The sequence below is a fragment of the Poecile atricapillus genome, chromosome Z (genome assembly GCF_030490865.1).
Source record: "Poecile atricapillus isolate bPoeAtr1 chromosome Z, bPoeAtr1.hap1, whole genome shotgun sequence".
Lineage (NCBI taxonomy): Eukaryota > Metazoa > Chordata > Aves > Passeriformes > Paridae > Poecile > Poecile atricapillus.
Genome location: NC_081289.1, coordinates 70492873 through 70520292, shown reverse-complemented (window position 1 = coordinate 70520292; position 27420 = coordinate 70492873). Strand labels below are relative to the sequence as shown.

The window sequence follows — 27420 nt, the reverse complement described above, 5'->3', positions numbered from 1 at the left end:
TCCTGTATCCTTTTCTTCCCATCCACAGCAGCTCTTGGGTGAGACCAGACTGGCAAGGATTTGACAAAGTATATAAACACAGTAAGCAGCATAATCTTGACGAGAAAGTCTTGTTCTGTCCCCTTGTCTTTCTCCTGACCTGAGGGATGGCCTGCCCCAGATTACTGCTTTTCTTAGGTTTTTTTAATAGAAATAGTGAATTACAATAAGCAAGGAGGTTTATTTTGCTGTATATGTATATATATAGAGAGAGTTTAATGCAGTGGGCTTTGACCTCATTTGAAACTATTAAGTAGTATTGTGACATATGCTGTTAATATGTAATGAGAATACGTGAAGAATGTATTGACAGCTGTGATTGATTACAACCTTGAAACTAGCTAGCAGTGACTATTACTGACGTGTTTTTCCAGGAAAAGAAAATCCTGAGCAGCTGGATGAAGCAGGCCCACAGCTGTTGCTTTACCTACAGTGATGAAAGGCACAGTAGGTGTACTGAGCACCCAGTCCTGAGAGTCATGTACTTACTGAGTGGACAGGGAGGCTGCTCAGTGTTTGCTGGAGCTGAACCACAAGTCAATACAATCAATAAAAGCTCACCCAGGGGACATTACAGGACAGTGACAGTACTGCACTCCTGCATGCCATTGCTGATGGGAAGTCACAACAGCAGGGAAAGGAATCCTTTGAACCTTGGTTGGATCAACAGGCGGTTGGAGCTTGTCTCAGTCCCATCAACTAATCAGTAGGAGATATATCTAATGATGCAGTAGAGAGATAAACAAGGTAATAGAAGTTAAAATCCACTCCTTTCAAAAAGAATGCTGTTAAGGAATGAGATATGCTAAGGAGAGGCATAGCAGCCAAGATCCTAACTTTTGTTAATCCAAATTCAACTCCATGTAAAATCATGACTGAGTTTACTACTGCAACAAAGATACAAAATACTGGAGTATTTATTTTAAAGACATACAAACTCTTTTTGTACACATCCATGGCCTGAAGCACACACTTTTGCCTACTTGTGTGTCCATGACCTAAGGGTAGACACCAGGGAACTCTTGGATAGAGCCAGCAGAACTGGCTACAGCTGCTACTGTCCTATGCTTCACCTAGGAATGAAAACAGTGCTGCTGCTTCAAAGGCTGTAAGAGAAAATTTAAATGGATGCTTAAATACTTGTGAAAATCTAATATGGCATGAGGGAGGATGGATCTGAGGTGGATGTAAGTCAAACAACACTGCTCCTCAGTTTAAAAAAGCCATTATTTCTGCACTTTGCAATTTAGATTGGCACTAACCAGCATGGAAGGAATAAAAACCAAAAACAAACAACAGAGCAATGTTGTGTTAGAAGAAAGTTTGCTGTCTGAACTTCCTATGTTTTATTTTCTCAATTTTATTTTTTTTTCAGAAAATCTGAAAGGAGACAGGACCAGACCTTTTGTAGGAAAACTGGAAAAGGAGGGTAACCGGTGTGATGAAGCTGGAAGGTGAGAAAAGGTAACGGTGGGGCCTGAGTATAGGGGTATTGACTGAAGGCACGCACAAGTAAGGTGACAAAAGTGGAATGAATAATCAGATTCTTAGAGACTGACAGGTGTACTGAGCCATGAGTAAATGCTGATGATGGCATGGAGAAAGCAAGAAAATCAGGCAAGCTGTGGGGAGTGACACTAAAAGAAATATGCAGGTTTGATGAATATATGGTGCTGGTGAGAGAGGAAAATGTTCTAGATCAACATAAGCAGCTTGATGGGGATAAAAGACTGTTGGAAAACAAGGAAACAAGGCAGAAAACTGTGGAGCAGAGCAAGAATTTGTTTGGAAGAAGACAGCAGTGTCACACATGGCTACAAATCACAAACACAGCAGGATGAGAACAGAAAGTGGAAATGTCCATTTCCATATTGTGACAAAACTATTTTCACCTGACTGGATTTTGATGCACAGAATTGAGTCTGAGATAAAAAAAAAACTTAAACTAGTAATGCATAGGAAGAGATTATTTCTAATTTCCTGATTTGGAGAAGTAGGAGTTTTGATGCATACTGATAACCTGTACTAAAGAAGTTGTCCTCCTTTTTTTCCCTTAAGGCACCATTTTTGAATTCCAGGCCACTGCCTGTAGGACTCCAATAGACATTACAAAATAAAACACTAAATAAACATATCCCACATTAAGCTGCAATTTCACCAGCTATACTTCCATCCTAAGTACACAGAACTTTTTTTCCAAACACAGAATTAGCATAATCCTGCTGAAAAGTACTCTGGAGAATGTGCAGGTTGGGTAACTATTCGGCAGGTGTTTACAGTCGGGTTTTTTAAGGTCAGGATAGCATTCCTTGGGCAAGAGATTCAGTTCAGGCTTGTGCCTTGATTTCAGGTTGAGCTTTCCACTCATACAACACAGCAGTCCATCTTTAAAATTCTTACATGCACAGTGTGCTGCTCGGGTCTCATTATTAGCCTGCTCCCAGTAAATGAAGAAAGTGGCATCTGTTCTTCCAGTTAAAATCAGCAAAACACAAAAAATTGTTTCACACACTCACACAGAGACAAGTCTACCTAGCTTACACACTAATACCATCAGTTTGCACTGTCACAGTTCTCCCAGCATTTGTATACTTGGCTCAAGGATGAACAGGATTATTGCAGGTGTTTTATCCCCTGCTGTCTTTAAATTATTGCTGAGATATCCAGAACAGATGGGAAATTGATCAAATTTTAAGTTTTCTTATTTGTTACTCTGCTTTTATTACACAGACTGTGTTCTGTGGTCTGATTTCTCTCTGGTGGCTTCCTCTGTTCTCTGCTCTGCTAAGATGCCACTCTGAATACACAGGAATCTCTCCCTGGTTACCAGCAAATTTAGAGAAACTGCTGCTCTTATTTCCTGCTGGAGCTGGAGGTAGAAAACTCACCAAAACATCTTTCTTGTTTAACTGCAGTGGTTAACATGCTTCCATATCTCAGTGCTATGAGATCCACCTCCACACCAGCTACCTCTGTGTTGTTTAACCCCAGCCACCAGCCCAGCCCCATGCAGCCACTCTCTCACTCTCCCACCAGAGGGACTGGAGAGAGAACTGGAAGGGTTAAAGTTCACAGATTGGGATAACAATAGTTTAATAGGGGAAACAAAAGCTGCTCACACAATCAAAGCAAAACGAGGAATGAATTCCCTGCTTGCCGTGGTTGGTGTTCAACCATTCCCAACAGACCAGGGTCCTATGACACAGAATAGTGACTTGGGAGGAACAAATGGCATCATCACGGCATCAAATGGCAAATATCCCCTCAATTCCTTATTCCCTCCACTTGATACACTGAGCATGGTGTCACATGGTCTGGAACATCCCTGGGGCCAGCTGGGGTCACCTGTCCAGGCTGGGTCTCCTCAGCATGAGGAGCAGCAAAGGCCTTAGCTCTGTGCAGTCCCTGCTCAGCAATAACAAAAATATCTCTGTACCATCTCCCCTGAGTTCAGCACAAATCCAAAACACAGCCCCACACCGGCCCTGGAAAGGAAATGAACTTTACCCCAGCCCAAACCAGCACAACTCAGCTTTGGAGAGCAACACCTCAGGTGCAGTGACAGTGCAGTGTTATGCATTTGAGGACCTGACTAAAAATTGAAAGTTCAGACAGATGTTGCTGATCTGCTGCAAAACACCATCAGTAGAGGTATCACTCATGTGATACGTTAAAGACATGTTGAAGAATTTGGGTATATCTACACAAGTTGCAGGCACAGTGGTAGTTGCACGGCAGATGCTGCTGGCCCAAATTGTGACTTTTTTTTTGTGTCACTGTGGGTTTCCTTTGGTCACTGCCATTTTTTCATTTCCCTCCCTCTCCTTCTATGATCAGATACAAGATAGCCTGAGTATTTTTCGCTGCCTAGAAATGGAACAGATGCCACTCAGTGGGGATAAACCAGTACTGCAAGGAGTGAAAAAGATACATCATTTTAAATCCCGTCAGCAGCTCCCCGGCTACAGCTGCACGGACACACAGCCCTGTGCAGGGAGAAACAAAATGATGCTGAACTGCAGAGAATGCAGCTTACTAATATATTGTGTCTTATTACCTATAAACTGGGGCAAGTAGATATTCTGCTCTAGAAAACAAACTCTGGTTTCTGTGTCTATGCACAAGCACAAGAGAAAATAAAAATTAGATTTGTAAATGACAAAAGCTAGTAAGAGATCACTTTAACTAAATTAGGATCTCTTCAAATAGATGAAATGAAGATGGAAATGGCCAGGAAATAGAAATGAGCTGCATGCACATGGGTCAATTCTCAGGGAGCAAATGAGTCACTGGATGCACAGAAAGGAACAGACATTGAGAATAGGAACTTCTTCTGTGAATGTGGTATTGATAAAAGGCAAATCGATGAAAATAATAGCTGTCTATTCATAGCAAGCTGAAATTATTCTGGGAAAAGGTCAAGTGTTTGCTATGTTGAATGGCATAAATCTTTTCTCCAGAATGATTCTACAATTTCAGTTATTTCCTGAAATTAGATCTTGGTAGGCAAAGAACAAGTTCAAGAGCACCTGTGAAAGTTGCACATTTTCAGACTGCTTTGCTTAACTTCACCATACATTGTGCAAAACTTAGAGCCTTTAAAAGTTCTTTTCACCAGCATGTGGAAACTGAATGGAAGAGACAGAAACAAATCAGGGAAAATTTAGTAGGGAAAACCAGACAAAAATTAAGAAACTAGTAAACTTAATCTCCATCTCCAGAGGGAGGAGAAAAAACAGTTAATATGCAGAAAAGATGAGAACAACAAACCTTAACAGTGTTCCATCAAAAACAGTGACAAATGGGTATACCTTGGCTTCATTGTGACAAAATTGTAGCTTTCCAATGCCTAAAGGGAGCCTGTCAGAAAGATGGAGAGACAGTTTACAAGGGCACATAATGAGAGGACAAGGGGGAATAACTTCATACTGAAAGAGAATATGTTCAGATTAGATAAAAGGAATAAATTCTTCCTTGTGAAGGTGGGGAGGCCCTGGCACAGGTTGCCCAGAGAAGCTGTGGCTGCCCAATTCCACGGGAAGTGTGCAGGGCCAGGCTGAACGGAGCTTGGGGAAAACTGGGATAGACGAAGGTGTCCCTGCCCATGAATGAGCTTTAAGGTCCCCTCCAACCCCAGCCATCCTGTATCCTCATATAGGATTAACATGTAATCCTGATTACATGAACTTCCTTCAGATCTTTGAGTTAGCTAGTCTGGTGAACACAGAAAAAGCAAATGCCATGTATCTTGGAGCTAGCAGACCTTTGAAAATGTTTCTCTTGGGTAGCTCACGAGCAAACCAGCTTTGCTAGAAATACTGTGGGATTGGTGCAGTGCTGGACACAGAACTTTAAGGAGGCAAAGTTAGCAATAGCCTTCACTATTAAAACGGATGCAAAGATGCATTTAAGGTGTTTCTGCTGAGCTCTGATAGGATCTGGAGAATATTAATACCCTCAGTAACTGATGAACAGATGGCATCAACCTGGGAAAGCCCACACGTGGAACCACCGTACACATTGGTAATGCTAAATACTCTTGACGAGCTTCAGAAGTATTCAGTAAGATAGAAAAAAAAAAAGAGAAAAAAATATACTGTATCAGGGTAAGTGTAGCGACCTGTGCACGAGGTGCGCAGGGGAAGCAGCGCAGGAAGGGCTCTGAGGGAGGCCACAACCGATCTCCAACTGTGCATGGAGCAGGACTATCAGTATTTTGACCAAAAAAAGGCAAACAAAAGCCACGGCCGGCACCTCGGCGAGCTCCGCTGCGGGGCCGAGGGAGGGCACTGGCCCGTGAGGCGCCGCGCCCGCCCCGCCCCGCGCTGACGGCGGCCCGGAGCGGCCAAGCCGCGTCCTGAGGGCTTTCCTGCCTTCTCCCGTCCCAGGCAGCCGCTCCGGGAGCTCCGTGCCTTGCCATGGAGCTGTGGCAGGTGCCGCTGAGCTTCTCCCGCCTCCGCATGTTCCCTTTCTTCGACCTGGCGCATTATGTCGCCTCCGTGCTGGCGCTGAAGGAGCAGCGGGGTGAGCGGGGCGAGACGGGACGGGGCGGACACCCCACACTCCCACCCCAATGCCGGTGTTCCCCCGTGCTCCCCCGGCCCTGCTCCCCGTGTGTCCCGCGGGGTGCCCCGTCCCGGCAGGCTGAGGATGGGGTGCCCAGGGGAGCCTCCGACCCGGTTACCCCATGGCCGTGCAAATGGGATTGTCTGCCGCTTGCATTAGCTCATCTGCCCATAAGCGATGTCTCGCCTCCCGCAAAAGACACCCAGCCAAGCTTTTCTTGCCTGCCAGAACTTAAGAGGCGCTGGCGAAAACAAACAAGAGTTTTGTTGGAAACCTTTTAATTTTTATTCAGTTATGCATTTGTTTCTGTTTTAAAGTCTCGGGAGTAAAAGGGTTGAGGCCCCTCCAAGTTCGGTTTATGGGTGCAGAGAAGGCATGTGTAACACAGGCCAATATCTCTGCCCAGAACTGCATCTGAGGGGCTATTTTACATCCTTTGGTTTATGCAGAGGGGCCTTAAGGCCATTCAGCCTTGTAGGAAACAGCTCAGGACTCTCACGGGTGGGTCCTGCGCTAGTGGCTTGTACCCCAAGGATAGTAAAGTGAATTTAGCAAAGCTTTCCACTTCTGCTAACGAGGTTTTGAATGAAAGCACATCATGGCATTTCAGTCTCTACATGCTCTCTTCCAGAAAATCTTCTACACTGTGGCTGTTAACCCCAAGCCTGGCTTTTTTTTTTGTTTTGTTTTTTTTTTTTGTTTGTTTGTTTGTTTTTTGGTTTTTTTTGTTTTTGTTTTGCTTTGTTTTGTTTTTGTTTTGTTTTGATTTGATTTTTGCTGTTTTACATTTACAAACGTAACAGTGTAGACACTGGCCTTGTTTCAGCGTTTAGAATTAAGCTACTTGTGGTGTGGGTTTAGGCATGTTTACAGTAACTGTGTATCCCAGGTGATAACTGTGTAGGAAACTGAGCTGGCTTTTGGGATTATAGTGCAAATTTGGGAGCTGCTACTTGCCTCAGATTTATAGGGCTCTGCACTGTTTGTTTAGTGGGAGCTTGTTCTTTGGTCCCTTCCTAAATGTTCCAAGGTGAATTTTGACCTTCTGCTGATGAAGTGCACTTAACAGACTGTGAAGGCTGGTATAAAAGTCCTTATGTATTCTAGAATCTTCACCTTATTAATGCTGCTAAAATTTTTAATGGGTGCTGTGGCATAGTGTAATGTGTCTGTTCCATTTAGAAAGGGACTTTTTGACATGATTTTTGACATGCAATACCTTTAAATTTTTCTCTGGAATGGGCACACCTAAAAACCAGGATGAGAGGCCTCTTTGCTTTGCATCAGCATAGTTTTAGTGAGGCAACACTTATAGAAAGTAAAATTGCTGTCAGAAGTTTGGTCAGATCCATGCTCCTATTTATTTTTTTCTTCTTGGCTTAATAGCTGGTAGTTCAGAACTCCTGAGTATTTTCTAGCACTTGGAATTAATAACTCTAATCCAGGTGCCTGCCTGCTGGCCTGTTTCTCACTTCCCAAGAGGTTTGAACTGAGTATTAAATCATAACTGAAATAGCAGTTATTATGAATACTCAGTATGGATATATTATTGTCAATTAACGCTGTCTAGGCTTCATGTTCTTCTTGGAAACTTAAAACAGTAGCTATATTTGACAGGGAAATAACGGGCCATGAGTGCCTGGTGATGTAAGAAGTGTGTGGTCAAGTTACAGCTACATTTGCTTTATCCCAGATTACTGTCTCATTAAAATACCAACCCACCCCCACTGCTTAAAATCAGATTCAGTGTGGGCATTTGGATCATGGATGGGTGCACACTACCTGGGACTTTTCCAACCCTCCTGGTCAGGCTTTCTTGCCCATTTGTGTCTGGAAAACTGCAGCAGTGACAACCAAGTTGTTGCTTTCTGCCTGTTTTAAAAGAAGAGTTCTTGATTACTGCTCTTAGGATGGCTTAGGAGTTGCTAGTTTGTAACTCCAGCCACTTGTAGGACAGGCAATTTCCTTCTTTTGGGATAGAGAGACAGCAAAAGGTGTTGATGTGCCATATTTGGTTTGTTTCTGGCATTTTTTTTGTGATGTGTTTCAGGTGATTTGAAGAGAAATTATTTCTCCAGCATAATTTTTCTGTGTTAAGTCTGACTCTATAAATCCTTTATCTTAACTAATGATATTTGTATATAGTTGAATGGGTTACTAGAAAAAACTTGTGCATATCCTCCTGGTTTGCTCACTAGATGTGCGTGTAATATGCATTATTACCTGTTTTTATTCTGAAGAGTTTAAAGCAGATATAATCTTATTGGCAGAAATAGTTAGTTGGTAAGGTTTTTTTGTTTGTTTGGGTATTTTTGTTTGTTTTGTTTTTTGTTTTATGATGTTTGGGTTTGTCTTTTTTTTTTTTTTTTGGTGTGTTTTCTCTTTTTGTTTGTTTGTTTTGTTTTTTTTTTTTTTTTTTCCTTTTAATGTTACTGTTGTTCAGGAATGATATTTAAAGCTTCATTCAAAATCAGTCCTTGTGTTCTGAAACCTTTCCTTAACTTTCTGAAGTGTACATCTGCAGGGCTTGTGGCCTTCTGGCCGATTCACCATTGCGTGGCAGTGTGATGCCTCATTAATTTTAGAGGATGCATCAGAGGACAAATATAAATGACCACTTTGTATAAAAACATGTGACCTACTTAAAACTGACTTTGTCTTCTGAAAGGCTACACCCCAGTCATAATTTAGGTAGCAATGCTAAGATGATATTTAAATTAGTATCAATGTTTTTTGCCCCATTGCCTTCTGTATTGGGTATATTCCTTGTAAGAAAGCAGGTATGAATTGTTAAAAACAGGCATTTGATCCATTTCTAGAGCTGACTGACAGAAAAATATTGAAGTGCAGTAGTTTCCAGTTTCTTGACCTTTTACTTGTAAAATGAAGAAATTTACCTGCATCGTTTCGGAGCTTACTTGTAGAGAGAAAGCTGGATGTGCCCTCAAAACTGAAAGCCACTTGCTGCTAGTTGTGGGGAAAAGGAAATGTGGAGAAGCTAGTCATTGTTGGAAGGCAGGAAATGGATCTGAAGAGAGAATAGATACCTAATTTTAAACTTACTCCAAAAGTAGTAAATACAAGCCATTAATATTTTACAAGTGTCTTTCCTTGAGCACCAGGTACTGCTATTTGAAAAATAAATTACAAAATAGTTAAAAATAAAAGAGATATTATTTTATATTCAGGTATTCTGTAATGCTTAGGAGTGCTCATTTTTACAAGTTGGCTGCATCAGGACATTTAGATAGTGTTGCAGTACTTGTTATCTATGCCAGCACTAAAACTGGAACAGTCTTGTTAATATATTTAGTGAATTGTTTTGAGAGTGCTGTATGTTTTTTTAAATGTTTGAGCCTCTCATCTTGGATAAGAAGCTTCTCTTCCTACAGAAGTGCCTGTTAAACCAAAGCTTCTACTCTGAACTGGGGACAGATGACAAATTTCATTTTGGGGCAGACAGTAGTGCTTTTGTGAACTTCAGCCTTTGGACTTCAGAAAATTAAACTCAATCATGCAAACAGAGCTCAGAACCAGTGTAAAGGGGAAGTTCTGGCAACACTGAACTTCTAAAGTAGAAGGAAATAATCAAAACAACTACTTGAGGATGTTTCCAGTTTTGGTAAATTATTGTTTTCCTCTGAAAATGGTTAATATTTCCCATTACCTCCAGTATAATCCTTTAATATTAAGTACTCTTTTTGGCATAGTTCCCTTGCATTTTAAAAGGATAGTTTATTTTAAAGATAATGAAATAAACAAAACTGTCAACCTTTTAATAATTAGGGAAATTTACATTTATTATTATTATAGTTCAAGGTAACCTTTTTTTCCTCTTTGAGAGTGCAGGTGAAAACGATTTGATAATTACTTTGGATGGCATTTTCGTTTTGGCCAGCAATCACAGCCCCATATTACAAAGAAAGAAGGCAAAACAGTTACCTTGAATTCTTGGAACACTCAAAAGCAGAAATGGGATTCCTAGAATAACCCTCTAAATGTTAGCAATCCTGTTTAGATAAGCCACTTAGGTGTTTTTAATACAAATTTGAAAGCAAGTGTGTTCCTGTGTCAGGCTGTTAACAACAGGACCTTGCTGCCATGCTCTGAAAGCCTTTTCTTCATGGTATCCAGATATAACAAACTAATGCACAAAAGATGTTCAGGGAACACTTTGTCAGCCTTTCACTTCTGTTTAGGAGGTGTAGGTTAAAGTCACCGTACCCTTAGGTTTGTATTTCTGGAAAATTTTCCTGTGAGAGCCTGCCAATTGCTGGAGAATTTTTCATTACCTGAAGGAACTAAATTGAAAAATGCTGACCTTTAAAACATGGTGTTATTATTCAGTTTTCATTTCTGTTTATGCTGTTACTGTTATTACTGGTTTTTTTCCCACAGGAGTTGTAGAAGTGTCGGTCCGAAGTCCATTGGCCTGCTGGTTTAGTGCAATGCTTTATTGCTTTGGGGGTTCAGTTTTGTCTTCCTTGATGCTTGGTGAACCTCCAGTTGCATTTCTGGCAAAGACCATAAATATTCTACTGGCATCCTCAGTCTGGTAAGCAGCCACAATGGGGTAGAATGAGTAATATTGGCTCTAAGGAAGCTGTATGTTGTAAACTGACACTGTACCATTAAGGTTCTATGTGAATCATAATTTTTACTTAGAAGTGTTGTGGGTTTGGATGTTGTCTCTTCATCCAGAGGGTCACAGCAGCTGTTTTGATCCTGTTCTTTGGGAATAGAGAGCATCTCTTAGAGCCTGTTGTGTTACAAAATGCTCTGTTGCTAGATTAGACTTGCCTCAGGTTTTTATAGTATGCTGGTCAAACAGCTGAAAACATCATTTTTTAATAAAGTTAATTCAGTTGCTGATTGGCTGAACACAGGTATGTAATAAAAACAGTCAAGTTTTGCAAAAGTAGCTCTTGAAGCCCAGAACCTGGCTGATGTAAAAATTTTGGACTTTCTTGTAACTGAGGTTCCAAGACACATCTTTCCTCCAGTTCCTACTACCAGACACATATATTTTTTTTTCAGTATTTCTTTCCTTCCCAGATGGGTGGGTGTTGTTGCAGAAGACAGTAGCCAGCTGAATGGTATGATTGAATCAAGTATGAGGAAATTTGGCAAGCTTTGGAATTAAAAAATTAAAAAAAAAAAAAAAAAAGAAAAAAGGATTCTGGAGTTATTTTCATATAAATGTGGCCTTCAAGTGGAGTTCATTTGTTCCAGAAAGTGATCTTTGAAGAAAACTTCAAACTTAACAAAAATTATGAGCAGCAGTGGGGTTTTGAATTTAGAAACCTCAATCACTGTATTTGGATAGTCTGGCCTGCCTAAAATCCTTTAGTTCCAGTAGCCCCATAAGTTTTACAACTGCAAATTCATTAAACTGAAAGAAAGTTCCTATCTGTCTGGGAATATGTATAGTTTTGTGGTCTTTGTGTTGCAATAGGAGATGACATATTGGATTTAGGCAAATGGGTGAAATTAATAATATGTATTAATTAGTGAATTATTAACACAGCTTACAGAACCTGCCTGTAGTTCTGTTAGTCTGATGTGAGCTGACTGATTGCTTGTTTCATCAAGTGCCATGAGCTAGGGCTGCGCTTGAAGAGAACAGGATTTCTGTTTAAGTCACTGTGGTCAAATATGGTTTGTAATGCATAACTTAAAGAGGGTTTTAGTGGGGTGCTATGAATGTTACAAAACGTTTTAAGCGTCCAGCTTTACAAAATCCCCTCTTCCTGAGTGTAATTCCTGACCTTAATTCCTGGTCCCAGATCATGCAAAATGAAATTCCCCAAGCCGTGCTTGGAACTGGAAAGTGAGTGAAGTTGTTCTGGGCTTGAGGAATGCTCGTAAATAGTCTGTAGGACAGCGGCATCTACTGTTAGCAGAGATTACAGGCACGAATGTTGTGGTGGGCCTTCAGTGCCAGCCTCAGTCTTGTCTCCAGTGCTTCAGGGTTCTAAACTCACATCCTGCAGATGGAAATCAATTCTGGTGTGAGCTGTCTGGTGAGTAGGTGGCTTAAATGGCTTCTTGCAGTAGCCTCTAAAATACATCCTCCCTCTGCATCTTTGGCTGAAGCCTGGTTGCATACAGAGACATCTGGAAAGGCCTCAAAAATTCTTGGTAGACAGGATTGAGATCTAAAACCTTAAAGCGAAGTGTCTTTATTATTTTCTTTAAGATAACAAAAAGTTATCCTTCTTTTTAAACACTTTCTCTGCTCTTATGCAATTATTACACTCTTACTCCTGTGCTGAATTAATCTACTTAAAATAATTTAATCCAGATACTTAATCTTGATTGGGTTTTTGTGAATGTCTCAGTAAGAACTGAATTTAGTTTATTATTGAGGAGATACAGTAAAACACTACATAATCTAATCTTCTAAAATTTACTGTCACTTAGGATTTAACAACAGTTAAAACAGTTAAGACAGTTAAAAGCCATCTTTACTTGGTTTTAAAAGCAAGTTGATCAAAGGTATTTTGAGTAGTGTTCTTTCAGTGCTTTGAATAAAGAAGTGTGCTTGTAATTGGCAAGCTGGAAAAGCTAGAATTGGTGAGTACTAAGATGTTAGATGTGTTTAAAAATAGCCATGCATTTCATCTAGCCTGACACTAACTAGTGGAGGCATTCTTGCTGAGGTTATATAATTCCAGGTACCTACAGTCTGGAAGCACAGAATCAGCATTTAATTTACTACTCTTTTTACCACCCAAAAAAACCAAACAAAACAACCCCCTACACAAAACTAAATGAAATATAACTCACAAAATAAACTCAAACCACACAAAGTCAATCAGATACCACTTTAGTAACTTAGATTATAAAAATGTGATTATATAAATTGTAGAACAGTTGGAAAAATGTGAAGCTATTTCACATGGACTTTAATGGATTCTTCTCTGGGACAATGAGGCAATAGTGTTTGGTTTTGGTGCAAAAGCTCAGGCATACTCAGAAGCTTTTTAAATTTGTTCCAAGATGTGTACCACAAGACTTTGAGTTGTCAGTAGTATATCAAGCATTGCTAGTCATATGCCAAAAACATCTTTAAAGATTATGAAAAGATAATTCCTTAGCAAAAATGTGGCTAACTTTTTTTTTGTGATTATTTTCAGGTATCTAGTGTTTTACTGCCCAGAAGACATATTCTACCGCTGCTTTTCCTTTCTGCCTCTTCGTCTTCTGGTGGCAGGAATGAAAGAAGTGACAAGGACTTGGAAGATCACAGATGGCATTGCACATGCAGACATTGTCTACAAAGATGCCTGGCTTGTCATGGTAGCTGTGGGCTGGGCCAGAGGTAATGTGCATCTTGTTCTGAGGCTTTGGGGTGTTTTGGAGTGGTGTGTAAATGTCTAGCCCCTGAGCAGAACTGTAGCACCATCTTTGCTGTGCTGGGCGTGGCAGTCCTGATGAAATCTGATGTCCCCTCAAGGAAAAAGCCTGTGCTGCAGATTTTCTGCCTGAATTAAGGGTGACGTTGAAGGGCTTTGAGGGAAGTTCCCTTCAGTAGTCATACAAGAACTTGTAGGATGGGCAGCTGATGACAATAAAGAGGTAAATCTTCTGTGTAGCTGTTGCTGAACTTTCCAACAGTGTTATTGCCTCAGAGCTGCGTCCCTGCATGAGGCTGAAGAAGAGAACTGGTTATCTTAGGTTTTTGGATTATAACCATGACTTGGGTTTAAAACTGGGGATGACCCTTCTTGCCTGTCTGCCATTTGGAGCTCTAGAGGCCACCTTCTTGACAGCTGTATTTGCAGCCCCACCATCAGGGTCACTTCAGAAAGTAGTTGTGCAGCTCTTGTTTATGGTTGATTCTGTGCTGCTGTGGGAAGCAACACATGGGAATGTGATGATTGCATCAGTTTAGATGCTGTCACAGGCAGACCTGAGGTTCTTGCTGAGTATCTCAAACTCTGAAGTTTTGTGGCTGTTGTTTGAATCTTGTTTGCATGAAAAGTTGGATTAAGTCTATTTAAGTCTGGGTTTTGGTGCCATATTTAGCACCTGTTATGAGTTTTCCTGGGAGCAATGGCATAGTAGTGGTAGCATTCAGTGGAAACTTGCCATAAATCTCTGCAATTTTAGGTGCTGGTGGTGGCCTAATTTCCAACTTTGAGCAGCTGGTGAGAGGAGTGTGGAAACCTGAAACCAATGAGCTCCTGCAGATGTCCTAGTAAGTTTTTTATAAAAACTGCAACAAGTTAGCTGTTGTTTTGCTAACTCCTTGTGATGATGCTTACTTTCAGTGGTTGAGGCCAAAAATAAAAAAATGCATTAAGACATATTTGCACTCTGTTTTGGTGTTGTCCTGTCACCCCAGGACAGGTGTGTACCCTCAAAAGATGGGATGATGGGTCTTTGGGACTTTTAGGAGATATTTTAACCATTTTATGTTCATAGCCCAAGAGCTACAAATGGGAAGAGAAGTCAACAAAACTTGCCAGAAAGTAGTAAAGACCTAGTGGGGAGTTTCTAGAAAGCAGTAATGGCTCAGTTTTTCTTACAGGGACATGGTCTTCTATCAAAAATAAAAGTACAGAGGTACTAGAAATACACAAGTGAATTTTGGTGTATGTTCTGAGTATCACTAAGATGGCTTCCTTTGAACTGTCACTCTTACTTTTGCTGCCAGTGCTATTTTCCTCCAAAGACACCAATTATTTGAGAAGGTACAAATTGGTTATTCAGTATAGCAGAAATGACCTGCAAGATGGGAAAAGTTACTTCTCTTGCAGAAGCAAAGAATGAGGAATATTGCATGCCCCCTGGTTTTCTCTGTAAAATGAGAATTGAAACAGGCTGGAAAGCCACAAGCTATTATTGTAAGTCAAGATAAGGTCACTGTGATAATTTCCTAAAATTCTTTTGATCTTTCCCAGGTTACACTCAGGTCTTTAAAAATAATAATTTTATTTTTTAAAAAGCTGTCTTGCTTTTCAGCAGCCACTCCTAGACACAGAATAACAGGAGAGACATTTGTAGCCTTCTCTTTGGTAATATTTAAACTTTCTGTGGATTGTGTTAGTTGTTTTTTTTCTGAAATTCTAAGTATTTAGAATTCCTCTTTCTTTTGTCAGTGCCTCAATGGCAGTCTTGAAAGTAAACTTCCAGAAGAAAAGGTGACTGTCAAAAATAGTACTCTAGACACAAATCAAACTGTCTTTACAGGTGCAACACCAGAGCAATGCTTACTGATTGGTATCACTTGCATATATTCGCCTTCTCCATGATGGGCAAAGTAACTCAAAAAAGATTTTAAAAGTTTTGTTTATCTATAAGTCTTAAAAGGATTAAATTGAATTAAATTACAGAGTTAAACACATTAAACATCCTGCAAATGGATGAGATACCTGTGTACACAGGGTTGTTTTTTGGGCTTCTTGAGCCCAAAAAATTTGGTTACTGAAAAGACAGTGAAGAACAGATCTACAGTAGATGCTCTGGAGTGTCACCACTGGATGTGGTGGATTCAGGACTATCCCCTGCACATGTCACATGTAGATTAAGAAATGCACAGAATTCTGAATAACTGACCAAAGATCTCTTGGTTTCTGTCTGCATACCTAGGAGGGGATTTAGTACCACAACAAAGATTACTGTAAACTGGAAATAGATTGGAAATTTTTGCATGTCTCAGGTCAGCACAGCTGTACTGACAAAACCTGGTTACACAGGCCTGGCTCCAGTCAGGTCTAAGCTGATACTGTCCCAGAGCTGCTGGAGTGTTACAGTGGATCAAGACTTGGACTATGTTACTCTTCAACACCTTGGAGTAACTAACTCCTGCAGTATAGTATAGGAACCTGTTTTTATGTCTAGTCCAAGTAGTTGAACTCTGTAATTTGACTTTACAATAAAACATGTTGGGAGAGGAAGAAGATGATAAAACTGACATATAAAGTCTGAATAGAAGCATTGATTTGAGGAGTATTTGTCAAATAGGAGTTTGCTGGGTGTGCAAAGTAGTGTCAGACTTGATGATATATTGACAGAAAGCATAGTAATAGTATATAAAGTGAAAATCTTAATCTAGTTATAGCTGGATTTTGGATCTTACCACTGTTAGCACAAGTTTTCATTAGTTCTATTCAGAGACAATTCTTTTCCACACTAAGAACATGTACTGCTTTCCAGACAGCTTCCACTGTAGAGCAGAGAAGAGAAATTAACATTCTTTGTTTGATTTCTAGCCCTGTGAAGGCAACTTTGATAGGAGCAGTTCTTTTCACCCTGCAACGCAGACAATACTTGCCAATAGCAAGACACAACCTTATGTTTTTATACACCATCTTTCTTGTTGTCTTCAAGGTAAGAATTTGAAAGTGTTGCTAGTGACCAAATAAGAGAAAATATTTTATTAAATTTTCAAAATGCATGCTTCTGGATGGAAAGGCCAGCTCCTGCTGAAATGTGTTTAGTGTTCTATACACGAGCAGAATGGAAGACCTGTTCTGTTATACTGATTCTGTTCAATGTGTGCAGGGGATGGGGAGGAAAAGAAAAAAAAAAATCAGGAATTTTGGCACTCAATATTTGATATTCCAGGCTTGTATGTGTGTAATCTCAAAAAAAGCTTATTCTTGTAGAAAGAAACTCTCCTGTTCTCTGTCTTTTGTCTGTACCTATGCTGTCACCAGTGGGTTTGTCAAACAAGCCAGCTGGATTCTCATTTGATTTAAAGTGTTCACAAAATAAGTGTTTGGGTGGGAAGGGAAAGCATACCAAAACTATTTTGAAGTAGCTGTAACTATTTTTAATAAAATAGACACTACTTCTCTATTGAAGTCTTCAGTCCCTTAAGCCTTGTTCTTTTCCAGGATGATGCTTTTCTTCTGGATTACTAGTTTATAAGAAAGCAATCTCTGTTAGCAGATATCTGACAATTTTAAGAGTTTCAGAGCTGGTGTTGAACAGACGAGAGAATGTGTGGAAGTGTGGTTGCCAGTCTCCTTTCGGGGAAGGAGCTGACAAGTTTAATTCTGCAGAATTTACTTTAGGGAGTCAAGACTTGAAGCTTGTGTCCTTGATTTTCCATCTGAACTGATAAAGGCATTGTTGAACTGTGGATGCTGGGAATGGAGAGGGAGAGGAATGCTATTCTGGAAGTGACAAATTGCAGGTGTCCACAGAAACTGGCTGTCTGGTTACACTGGAGTAACTAAATCCTTACACTGATGGTTGTACTGACAGTCAGGAACTCTACCACCCACTTCACTAACAAAGTAATAAAGCCACAGTATATCTAGCTTAGTCCTTTAATGAAATCTCTTATAAACTTGTCATGTCTCTGAAAGCTGTTGAAATTGTTGCAATATTAACTTGTTCAGTACCTGGATCTGAAGAACAGGTTTTTCAATCCTGATTCCATGTTATGTGTCCTAAGGGGTGTCCACCTAAATCTCTGAACTTTATGGAATGATTATGGCTGTCTGGAATTCTAATTAAAATCTGGTTATGCACCTATACATTCAGGTCCTTACACATTCCGTTCTTTCAATTTAGGTGGAAGGAAGCCACTCTGTTTACAGTTTTTCAGTTTGAACAAGGCACAAAACTTACACATGAAAGTTGCTCTTCACCTTAGTTATATGGCATTAAATGTGATTTACTGTCAGGATGATCAATCTTACAGAGAGTGTTTTTGTGCAAATTGTTTATGTATAGCTCATAGAATCATGGAGTCATACAATGTTAAGGGCTGGAAGTGGTCTCAAAGATTATCCAGTTCTATCCCCCTACCATGGGCAGAGACGACTTCTTCTAGGCTAGGTTTGTCAAGGCTTTATCCAACCTGGTCTTGAACATTACCAGGGTTGGGGTATCAGCAACATCTCAGGGCAACCTCTATCCCACCGCCTTCACAGTAAAGAATTTAATCCTGGAATCCAGCTTAAATTTCCCCTCTTTCAATTTGTATTCATTCCCCCTTGTCTTGTTGCTACAGCTCCTGATGAAGAATCCCTCTGGCCTCCCTGTAGATCCCCTTCACAGCTGTCTGAAGAGTGTTGGTCAGAAAGAAAAGCATTTTTTGACCAATTTCAGCTAAAATGAGCAGACTTCTGTTAGTGGTGGCACAGCCTCATGGTTGTGTAGAAAGTTAAAAATGCCATACACCCCTTCAGCTTTGAACTTGTTTACCTGTAAAGCCATCACAACTTTTATTGTAACTTGATCCTTGTTCTTCGTAGGTAAAAATGATGTTGACAAGATGTGCAACTTCTCCACTTGCTCCCTTTGAGGCTGCAATGGGCCAAATGTTTTTTGGCTCACGAAAAATACCTTCCAAAGTGAAGGGTGAAGGTGCCACATCTTCCAACGGCTCTTCAGTCTGTGACCAGCCTTCTGAGCAGCACCATGAGAGTGCTAAGAAAAAACAAGCAAAGAAAACAGAATAAGTGGCTTAAAATCCTTGTGATGGTCATGAAGATGTTTGTCTTCCAGATTAGGCTGGCTAAGGAAATGAGAACAGGGCTGTGTTGTGGTTTGCCTTTTGGAATGTGTTATGTAAGCTATGTGTAAATGCACATGTTGGATTTGTGAGTTCAAACTACAAATTTTTATGGTGGTTAAAAGTTTACTAATTTTTGTATTTATGATAACTTCAAATGCTTATATGTTCAAAAATGTGACAATCATGTATATATTTTTTTTCTACTGTGTCACTTGTTTCACATCTTCCTATTCCCCAGTTCTTATATTTCTTTTTGATATCACTGATTTGTACTGTCAGGTGTTCACTGTAGCACATCCCAAATAAGAAAGTAATTAGATAAGGCTTAATCACATTGCACTGTGTGAAACCATAAAAATATACCAATTTAATGCCTTTAACTAGAAAAGTAACTGAATTATTGTTGTAATTCACATTGCATTGGTCTAGATTTTCTTCATTCTTAAAGTAAGTATTTTTAAATATTTTTAGTGTTTTAAAATGAGAGCACATTATCTGGTACTTAAAAAAAATCTTAACAGTTAGCAAGTAGAAACATAGCAATATTTTTCTTGTTGACTTAGTTGGACTTTTTATTTACAAGTATTTGAGATGTAGGTGTTTTTTGCCACATTGGTGTTTTACAAGTGGTTTGTGGTTATCTTTTGCTTCATTTGGGCCTAGACATTATTTGCCTGTATTTTTTTTTCCAAGCATATGCACTTATTTCTTTTCAAAGACAGACTTCAGTAGAAAGAAGAATACTGGACAGTACATTTACCTTGTTTAGTGAGCACCCTCAGGTGCAAGACAGGAATGGGAGCAGAATGTTGCCCTTATAATCCATGAGGGAATGGTCAGTGAGCTGCTAGAGCACCTAGACACTCCCAAGTGGTGGGATGGGATCCACCCAGGGGTGCTGAGGGAGTTGGCTGAGCCAGCTCACTGTGCCACTTCCAATCATTTACCAGCAGTCCAGGCAAACTGGGGAGGTCCCAGTTAACTGGAGGTTGGAAAATGTGAGACATATCTACAGGAACGGTCAGAAGGAGGATCCAGGGAATTAGAGGTCTGTCAGCTGCTGTCAGTGCCAGGGAGGCCATGGAGCAGATCACCTTGAGTGCCATCAGCAACAGGAACAGGACAGCCAGGGCATCAGGCCCAGCCAGCCTGGGTGTAGGAGAGGCAGGTCCTGCCTCACCAACCTGATCTCCTCCTGGGACAAGGTGACCTGCTCAGGGGGTGAGGAAAGGCTGTGGCTGTGTCTGCCTGGACTTTACAAAGCCTTTGACACCTTCTCCCACAGCATCTCCTGGAGGAGCTGGCTGCTCACGGACAGGGCCCTGTTCTGTGGGTGAAGGAGTGGCTGAGGGCAGGGCCAGGGAGTGGTGGGGAATGGAGGGACATCCAGCTGGGCTGGGCACCAGTGGGGTTCCCATGGGGTTAGAGCTGGGGCCAGGCCTGTCCAACATCATCAAAGGTCAGGATGAGGGGATGGAGGACCCTCTCAGTCAGTTCCTGGCAGCTCCAGGCTGGGTGGGAGTGTGGCTCTGCCGGAGGGCAGGAGGGCTCTGCAGAGGGGTCTGGACAGGCTGGATCCATGGGATGAGGCCATTGGGGTGAGGCACAGCCAGGGCCTGGTCCTGCCCTTGGCTCACAGCAACCCCCTGCAGCTCCAGGCTGGGGCAGAGGGGCTGGCAAGCTGGGAAAGGCCCTGGGGGTGCTGGTGACAGCGGCTGGACACGAGCCCAGGGGTGGCCAGGTGGCCAAGAGGCCGATGGCATCCTGGGCTGTGGCAGCCGTGGGGCGGCAGCAGGAGCAGGGCAGTGCCCGTCCCTGTGCTGCCACTGCTGAGGCCACACCTCGAGTGCTGTGTCCAGCTCTGGGCCCCTCAGCACAGGGAATGGAGGGGCTGCAGAGTGCCCAGAGAAGGGAATGGAGCTGGGAAGGGGCTGGAGCCCCAGGAGGGGCTGAGGGAGCTGGGAAAGGGGCTGAGCCTGGAGAAAAGGAGGCTCAGGGGGCCCTTGTGGCTCTGCACAAGTCCCTGCCAGGAGGGGACAGCCGGGGGGGTTTGGGCTCTGCTCTTAGGGACAGGAGGAGGGGAAATGGCCTCAAGCTGTGGCAGAGGAGGGTTACTTTGGACATTAGGAAGAATTTATTCACAGAAAGGGTGAAAAGCACTGGTCCAGGGAGGCGATGTAGTAAACATCTGTGGAGGGGTCTAAAATGATATGTAGATGGTACACATGGGGATATAGTTTAATGTTGGCCTTAACCATTCTGGGTTAATGCTTGACTTGATCTTAAAGATCTGTTCCAATCTAAACCACTCTTTAATGTCAGAAGCACTGAAAGTTTTTATTAGCATTTGATGAAATCTTGCTGCTCTCTGTTTGTTGTGTCTTTTTTTTTTGCTCAATATGTGAAGAAGTTCTCAGTGGCATACACTTCATAACTGAGAACTTTGGCATTTTAAAGATGTTACAATACATAAGAATAGAATCTTTTCAGAGCAATCTTTTCATTGATGTGCCAATTTTTTAGAATAAATGATTTTTACAAAATTAGACTATTTTCTTCAGAGAGTAGTGCTTTGCAGAGTATTGTTCAGCAAAGAGGGGTTAGGTTAATCTTTGTGCAGGGATGGTAAGGAGAATGTGGAGGGAGATCTGATTTGAAAAGACAAAGTTCTAGTTCCAGGTACATCTCTAAATTTAGAAAAGCTGTCACCAATGCTGTGCTTAGAGAAAAGAAAAATAAAAGTACCAAAGAAATTTCTTGTGCCTGAGTAGTCACATTTCCATGGTGATGACCAAAAGCATTGAACTCAGTTTGAAATCCAACTTCATTGCAAATGTGCTGTACCTTGAAAGCTAAAATTACTATTTTCTTTAACACTTAAATTAAACAGAACACCCCAAACTCTTTGGACAAACTAGCAGTTATATTCCTTACATGTTACACTGAAACTTAGTGTTCAGTGTAATACTTGTAATAGATACTATAGATACTTGTAGATACTTGGAGTCTCATTTTTTTTGCAGCTTGATGTCATGGATTAAATAGAAGCTGCCAATTAACTAATTAACAATCAACTAGTTATGAAGCAACACCAGCACATGCCACCTGTCCATGGTTTTTTAAAGTTTTGGATGTTTTTCTGAATAGGTGTAATGGTGTATTCTAAATCATGAACCATACAGAATGGGATTGTGATATGGAACTGTGTTACACATCTGTGAAATTCTGCCTGAAAACTGGCTATTCCCAGCCCGAGTCAATGTGAAAATATGCTTAGACTAAGTCTTTAAAGTTTACAATTAGAGGGAAAAATAAAATGTTTTGTATTAATTTTCAGAGTTAAAGACAACAATATTAATTTTGTTTTAAAAAAAATGCTTTCTTGTCTTATACCGTAAAAGTAATACACAACACACAAAAAATGTATATTGTTGTGAGACAGAACACAAATTAAGCTGACAGACATCCTATTTTAAGTACCATGAAAACAAAACTTTTTGTTTAAAGGTATCACATGCTGCTGAAGGATGGGTGCTCAAAAGAGCTGCATGCTGAATAGCTACATGCAAATGTTCTGAGAACTACATTTTATGACACAGAAAAAGATAACCAGTTGCTCAGGGTTTACCCTGAATTCTGTCTGAGACATTTATACAATGTGTCCAGGATGCCTTAAATACACTCCAACTTTCACGCTGATAGTTCTGTATTGCTGGTAAACTTCTCTGTGTGAGAATTTTAACGATTTCTTATAACTGTTCTGGTAAAGTGTGTCAGATTCAGCTGCACACATGAACTAGTTGGCTGTAATTTTGTCATTAACCTGGTAAAATTAGAAGAAGCTGTCTTGTGCCTATATAAACTAAGTCATTAAGAAATTGCTTTATCAGCTCAATTCTTGGGCTATAAGGGCATGTTCCTGATTAAACCAATTGCTGTTTGGAGTAATTTCTACTAAATACACCCAGCTTCTTTAAAAATGAATACCTTAAAATTTACTTCAGGAACAGAACTGAAGTTTCTTTAGACAATAAATGCTATTTGCTTTCCTCTTCTGTGTTTTCTCCATTTAATTTTATTGGAAAAAAGTGGAGATGGGAGGATGTCACACAAGCAGTACCATCATCTGAAATGCGATTCTTCAGTGTATTGTTAGGCAAGACACAGTTGTTCAAGAATTTCAAACATCTGTCTTCTGTGGGAATCTGAATCTGCTCAGCAAAATGGGAGTGCTGAAATCTGACATCTTCCAACAGTCTAGACAGTGAATGCAATATTTACGCAGAGTGAATACTCTTAATTTATAAGGTGAATCCTCATTTCAAAGGTCTAAGTGAAGTCTTAAAATGAGTAGCAACAGAGAAACACCATTTAATGCCAAGATGAGAATCAAAAATGTGTTGTAAATAGTAATTTGCATTTGTTCTGATAAAACTGCTCTGTTAAGCAATCAAAAGCCTTTTGTGAAATGTGTGAAATTGTTCAGCAAGGAATAGATAGCAGTATGAAGGCTGACAGAGAAATACATTAATATTCCCAGGCAAGAACACTGATCTGCCAGTGGGCTTTATCTGCAGTCAGGAAGTAGAATGTGATGATCAAAATGGCATCCCAAATAAAAACTACTGCAATCTAGTGTGATAAATAGTTTATGCACAGGAACCTGCAGCTGGGTTGCACAACTCCTGTTGTCGATAATTGCTGGTGGGTGAGAGGCTGGACACGGCCCAGCTGTGTTTTCTGGCAGTCCAGAAAGCCAAACATATCCTGAGCTCATCCCACAACATGGGCAGCAGGGGAGGAGGGATTCTGCCCCTCTGCCCTGCTCAGATGAGACCCCACCTGCACCTGTGGGGAAAGACAGTGCAGGAAAGACATGGACCTGTTGGAACAAGTGACAAAAATAATTAAAGGGCTGGAGCACCTCTCCTATGGAAACAGGCTGACAGAATTGGGGCCAGAGGTTCCTGGGAGACCTCACAACAGCCTTCCAGTTCTACAGGGGGATTCTAAGAAAGATTCTAAGAAAGATTCTAAGAAAGGTGAGAACAGACATTTTAGCAGGGCTGTAGTGATAGGACAAAGGATTTTAAGCTGAAGAAGGGTAGAATCAGCTAATATTAGGAAAAAATTATGTTGAGGATGGTGAAACACTAAAGCAGGTTGCCCAAGAGGTGGTAGATGCCCCATCCCTGGAAACCTTCATGATCAGGTTGGAAGAGGTGCTGATCTAGTAAAAAACATTCCTGCTTATTGCATGTGAGTTGGACTAGATGGCCTTTAAAGGTCCCTTCCAACCCAAACTATTCTGTGATTCTTTGATCTATGAAAAAAGATTTCTTCAATGTTGAGACCTGTGACAACATGGGGTTGAGGGGCTGGGGAAGCCCTTACTGAGCCTGAAAGCTGATACTGCCAGTGTCATGTAGTTCTTATGAAAGGAAATAAAAGGCAAAAAAGGAAGAAACATGCATCTAAAAGAAAGAAACATGTCTACTTTGTTGTCCAGCTGAAATTTCATCAAGCTCTCTGGCACATTTTTCCACAATAAATTAGATAATTTTTTTTTAGTGGGAGTCATTTCAATCAGAGTCACCTTTAGTTTGGTCAAATTGTCTCTTCCCCCTTAAAAGAAGGCTGTTATCAGACAGTTGAATGTCAAGGCTAGATTAGATGGTTTTGGTTTTTAAGTTGGACTTTTTCATGGCCAAATTTGGAATAAAACTACTGGAAGATACTTTGATCTAAAGCTTTTTGGCACACATTCTGTTTTCTGAAAATAACACCCGTTTATGGTCCTGGGATGTTCAGGAATTATGTGGAAGTATTTTTGAGTGTCTTTCTGTGGAATTTGAGAATACCTTAAAGGCACTTAACAAGTAGATTATACTGAGCAAGATGAAAATACAAACTTACATGATTATACTGTCATAGCAGAATGTCAGAAAAATCTGAGGTGAAGAAATTAGTTTTTTTGTTGAAGAGGGTACAGTTTCATGGCAACTTCTTTGTCACGTGAGTGACTTCTGCAGCTCAAATGTCGTTTGTGTGAAAACTTTTCTCTTTTTACTCACCTGCCACCCATCATGCACCAAAGCCTGGTTCTGCCTCTGCAAAAGTGACCTGTTTTCCTGCAAAGGAGGCAGTTGTTCTCTGGTGTTTGCTTTCTAACTCCTGGAGGCCTAAAACAGCAGGAGAGAGAGAGGGGCTGAGTGCTTTACTTGAAATTTTCAAGCTGAGCCAAGGGAAAGAGCAGGGTGTGGTAGCGAGACCCATCTCTCAGGGCAGTGGGGGCATGTTCTTTGGTTGCAGTCCAATTACCCAAAGTATTTTTAGTCACCTTTAGTTGAGTACAGCAGGTGGATGTTAAGGAAAACTCTCCTGTCTGATCATTCAGATTCTTCTCTGGGAGTCACACTCATTCTACCTGAGGCTTTTAACTGCTGGGACTGAAGCCATGTTGGAATTTGTAATTAAATAATTAATATTCCAGTAATTTGAGTATCTTCTGCAACAAGTAAATGTGTGCTTTTTATTTGTCCTGGACATTATGGCTTAAAAACTTCAGGATCACTTTGGATTTTACTGAATCCATCTCTCCAGTATAATCCAGATGTCCTGTAGCTGGCTGGTGTTTAGAAGTGTCTTGCCAAAAGAATGGTTCCTTAGAAATAAAATGTGTTGATGATTTTTCCCCTTCCCTTATCTTTACCTGAATCTCCTGCTTATATCAGACTGAAGTTTTGTTTGAGTAAGTCTGGCAGGAATTGGATCATAACTGAGTTTAGAAGAAGCTGGAACACAAAGGCTGTTAAAAAACCAAAGTTTCCAGGCTAGTGTCTCTAGCAAGAAGATACAGATGCTAAATGCTAAAGAGCTTACCAAAATACAATAAAAAGTTACTGCCAATACTTTGGGAAAGCAGTGAATTTTCAGGAAACAAACTCAGGTGTTCCTATTGAGAGTATCTGCTATACAGAGACACAGGAACCAAGTTTCCAAACTGCATTGCTGTGATGGTGTTCTTGTCCTCAAATGCAAAGAAAGAAGCACAAGGTTAATGAGCTTCAGACCAAGCTGAAGCAAGAACACAAGGAGTCAGGACAAATTGGAGTAACTCCTGGGAATGCTATGCAGCATCTTATTACATGTTAGAGCATGAGGAGGAAACCCAGACTGTTGTCAGAAATTAGCTAGGAATATGGTTCTAACACTGGTACAGCCTTGCTGTTGCTGACCTGAGAGGTGACATGCTGCATTCCTGAGTCTGTACCTGGTTGGTATGGATGTCCATGAAATCAGAGCATCAATGCTGCAAGGAAAAGCAATGATTAAGAAGGTCAAGCTGGGTAAGACCCCTGGGGATACTTTTGCAGCATGAACTACAAGAATGTGACCAGGCATTTCAAGTTACAAATGAAAATATTCTTGTGATATCTTTAAACAGTGCTGATTTTTTTTTTTTTTTTTTTACCCAGGGTGAAAGGATGTGAAGAAGAGTGGGGTCTAAGTACTTCATTAATACCAGAAAAAAAAAATAAAAATAGAGGGCACTGGAAATTATATTCCTGGTAAAATACATCCTGGCTTCTAGGCATGCAGTAAAGTTGTCATGTCAGGCAACACAGAACTTAACAACACCTAGTGTAGGCTTCTTACTGCTCATCCAGGGGCATCAGACCGGTGAACCTTCTAGATCTTCTTTATTCTGAAAGGAAAGAACAAGAAAACTGATAAAAGTTATGGGTTGACTTTGGCACCGAGAGTGACTGACTCAGTAGGTCGACTGCTGGCTCAAGACTAGCAGAAGAGAGAGAACACTGCACATCAAAAAGTCTGTAAAATCAGCTCAACCCTGCTGCATGTGGAATGATTTTTGCATAGTACAGCAATTTCAGTTGGGACTGGTAAGTAATGGATCCTGAGCAAGCAAGCAAACAAACAAACAAAAGCCATTTAAGTTGCGCAGTGTATAATTAAGCTGTGGAACTCTTTGCCTGCGGTAGAAGTGCTAGAAATGGAAAGTAGTTAGATACCAGTAGTGACTCAGGCAGGCCTCACAGAGATTTGTCAGATGGTGGGAGAGTATTTTTAGAGAGTCACTGAATGGCTGGGGCTGGGAGGGAGCTCTGTACATCACCCAATCCAATGCCCTCCCAAAGCAGGGTCACCTGGAGCAGGTGGGGTTGGAATGTCTCCACAGAGGGAGACTCCACACCCTCCCTGGGCAGCTGTCCCAATGCTCTGCTGCCCTCAGTGGAAAGAAATTACTCCTCATGTTGAGTGGAGCAACTTCTCTTGGTTTATGGCCATATGAGTGTACTGTTCTCCAAAATTCTCTTGGCAGACCCTGTCACCCAGGGAAAGGTGCTGACAGGTTGTTTTTGGAAATTACAGGAATCAGCACATCTGGAGCATGAAGGATTGTCTTCACCTTAGAAAACCCACCTTCCATGACTGTAGCATCTTCCCTACCAGGAAAACAAAAGGCTCCTAAGCTGAAGAGGCTGTTGGACTAATGGCTGTGTTGCAGCAGCAGTGTTTATATTTGCTTCTGAAAGGTGGGCACTTGTTTTGTTAGTGTGTCCTCTCTTATAAAACAAAAGTCCTTCTCTTGCCTCTGTGCAGTTCAGTATTTGTAGAATGCTTTCAGGAGCCCACATGAAAGGGTATTTTAGATGCATTAATTATTAGTGCTAAGCACAACTGCTTTGTCTGAGGGCTTTCTTCCAGCTGAAAATGGGTTTGACTGCAAGGAAACATATTTTTCCAAGAAGACTATATTGGTTTTAAGTCTGGGAAGCAGAGAAAGCAAATAAAGCTATTTTGTTTAA

At 40.9% G+C, this 27420-nt stretch overlaps 1 protein-coding gene across 2 annotated transcripts; it reads left to right on the top strand.

Annotated features, from left to right (window-relative positions):
* Positions 1 to 490: 490 nt before the first annotated feature.
* Positions 491 to 22641, top strand: TMEM38B (transmembrane protein 38B). 2 transcript variants are annotated; one of them, XM_058827191.1, is made up of 7 exons: positions 491 to 786; positions 1415 to 1503; positions 10504 to 10660; positions 13245 to 13429; positions 14221 to 14308; positions 16326 to 16443; positions 18324 to 22641. In XM_058827191.1, exons 3-7 carry the CDS (start codon positions 10554 to 10556, stop codon positions 18528 to 18530), a joined length of 705 nt encoding a protein of 234 aa, XP_058683174.1. In that variant the 5' UTR covers positions 491 to 786; positions 1415 to 1503; positions 10504 to 10553; the 3' UTR covers positions 18531 to 22641. The 2 variants fall into 2 exon arrangements, with proteins under 2 accessions (XP_058683174.1, XP_058683173.1); XM_058827190.1 differs by lacking the exons at positions 491 to 786; positions 1415 to 1503 and adding an exon at positions 5875 to 6063.
* The last annotated feature ends 4779 nt before the right edge of the window (positions 22642 to 27420 follow it).

Coding starts and splice junctions, on each gene's coding strand:
- TMEM38B (XM_058827190.1), top strand. CDS start 5,958: ATGGAGCTGTGGCAGGTGCCGCTGAGCTTCTCCCGCCTCCGCATGTTC. Junction 6,064..10,503: donor GGCGCTGAAGGAGCAGCGGG/GTGAGCGGGGCG, acceptor TTTTTCCCACAG/GAGTTGTAGAAGTGTCGGTC. Junction 14,309..16,325: donor GAGCTCCTGCAGATGTCCTA/GTAAGTTTTTTA, acceptor TTTGATTTCTAG/CCCTGTGAAGGCAACTTTGA.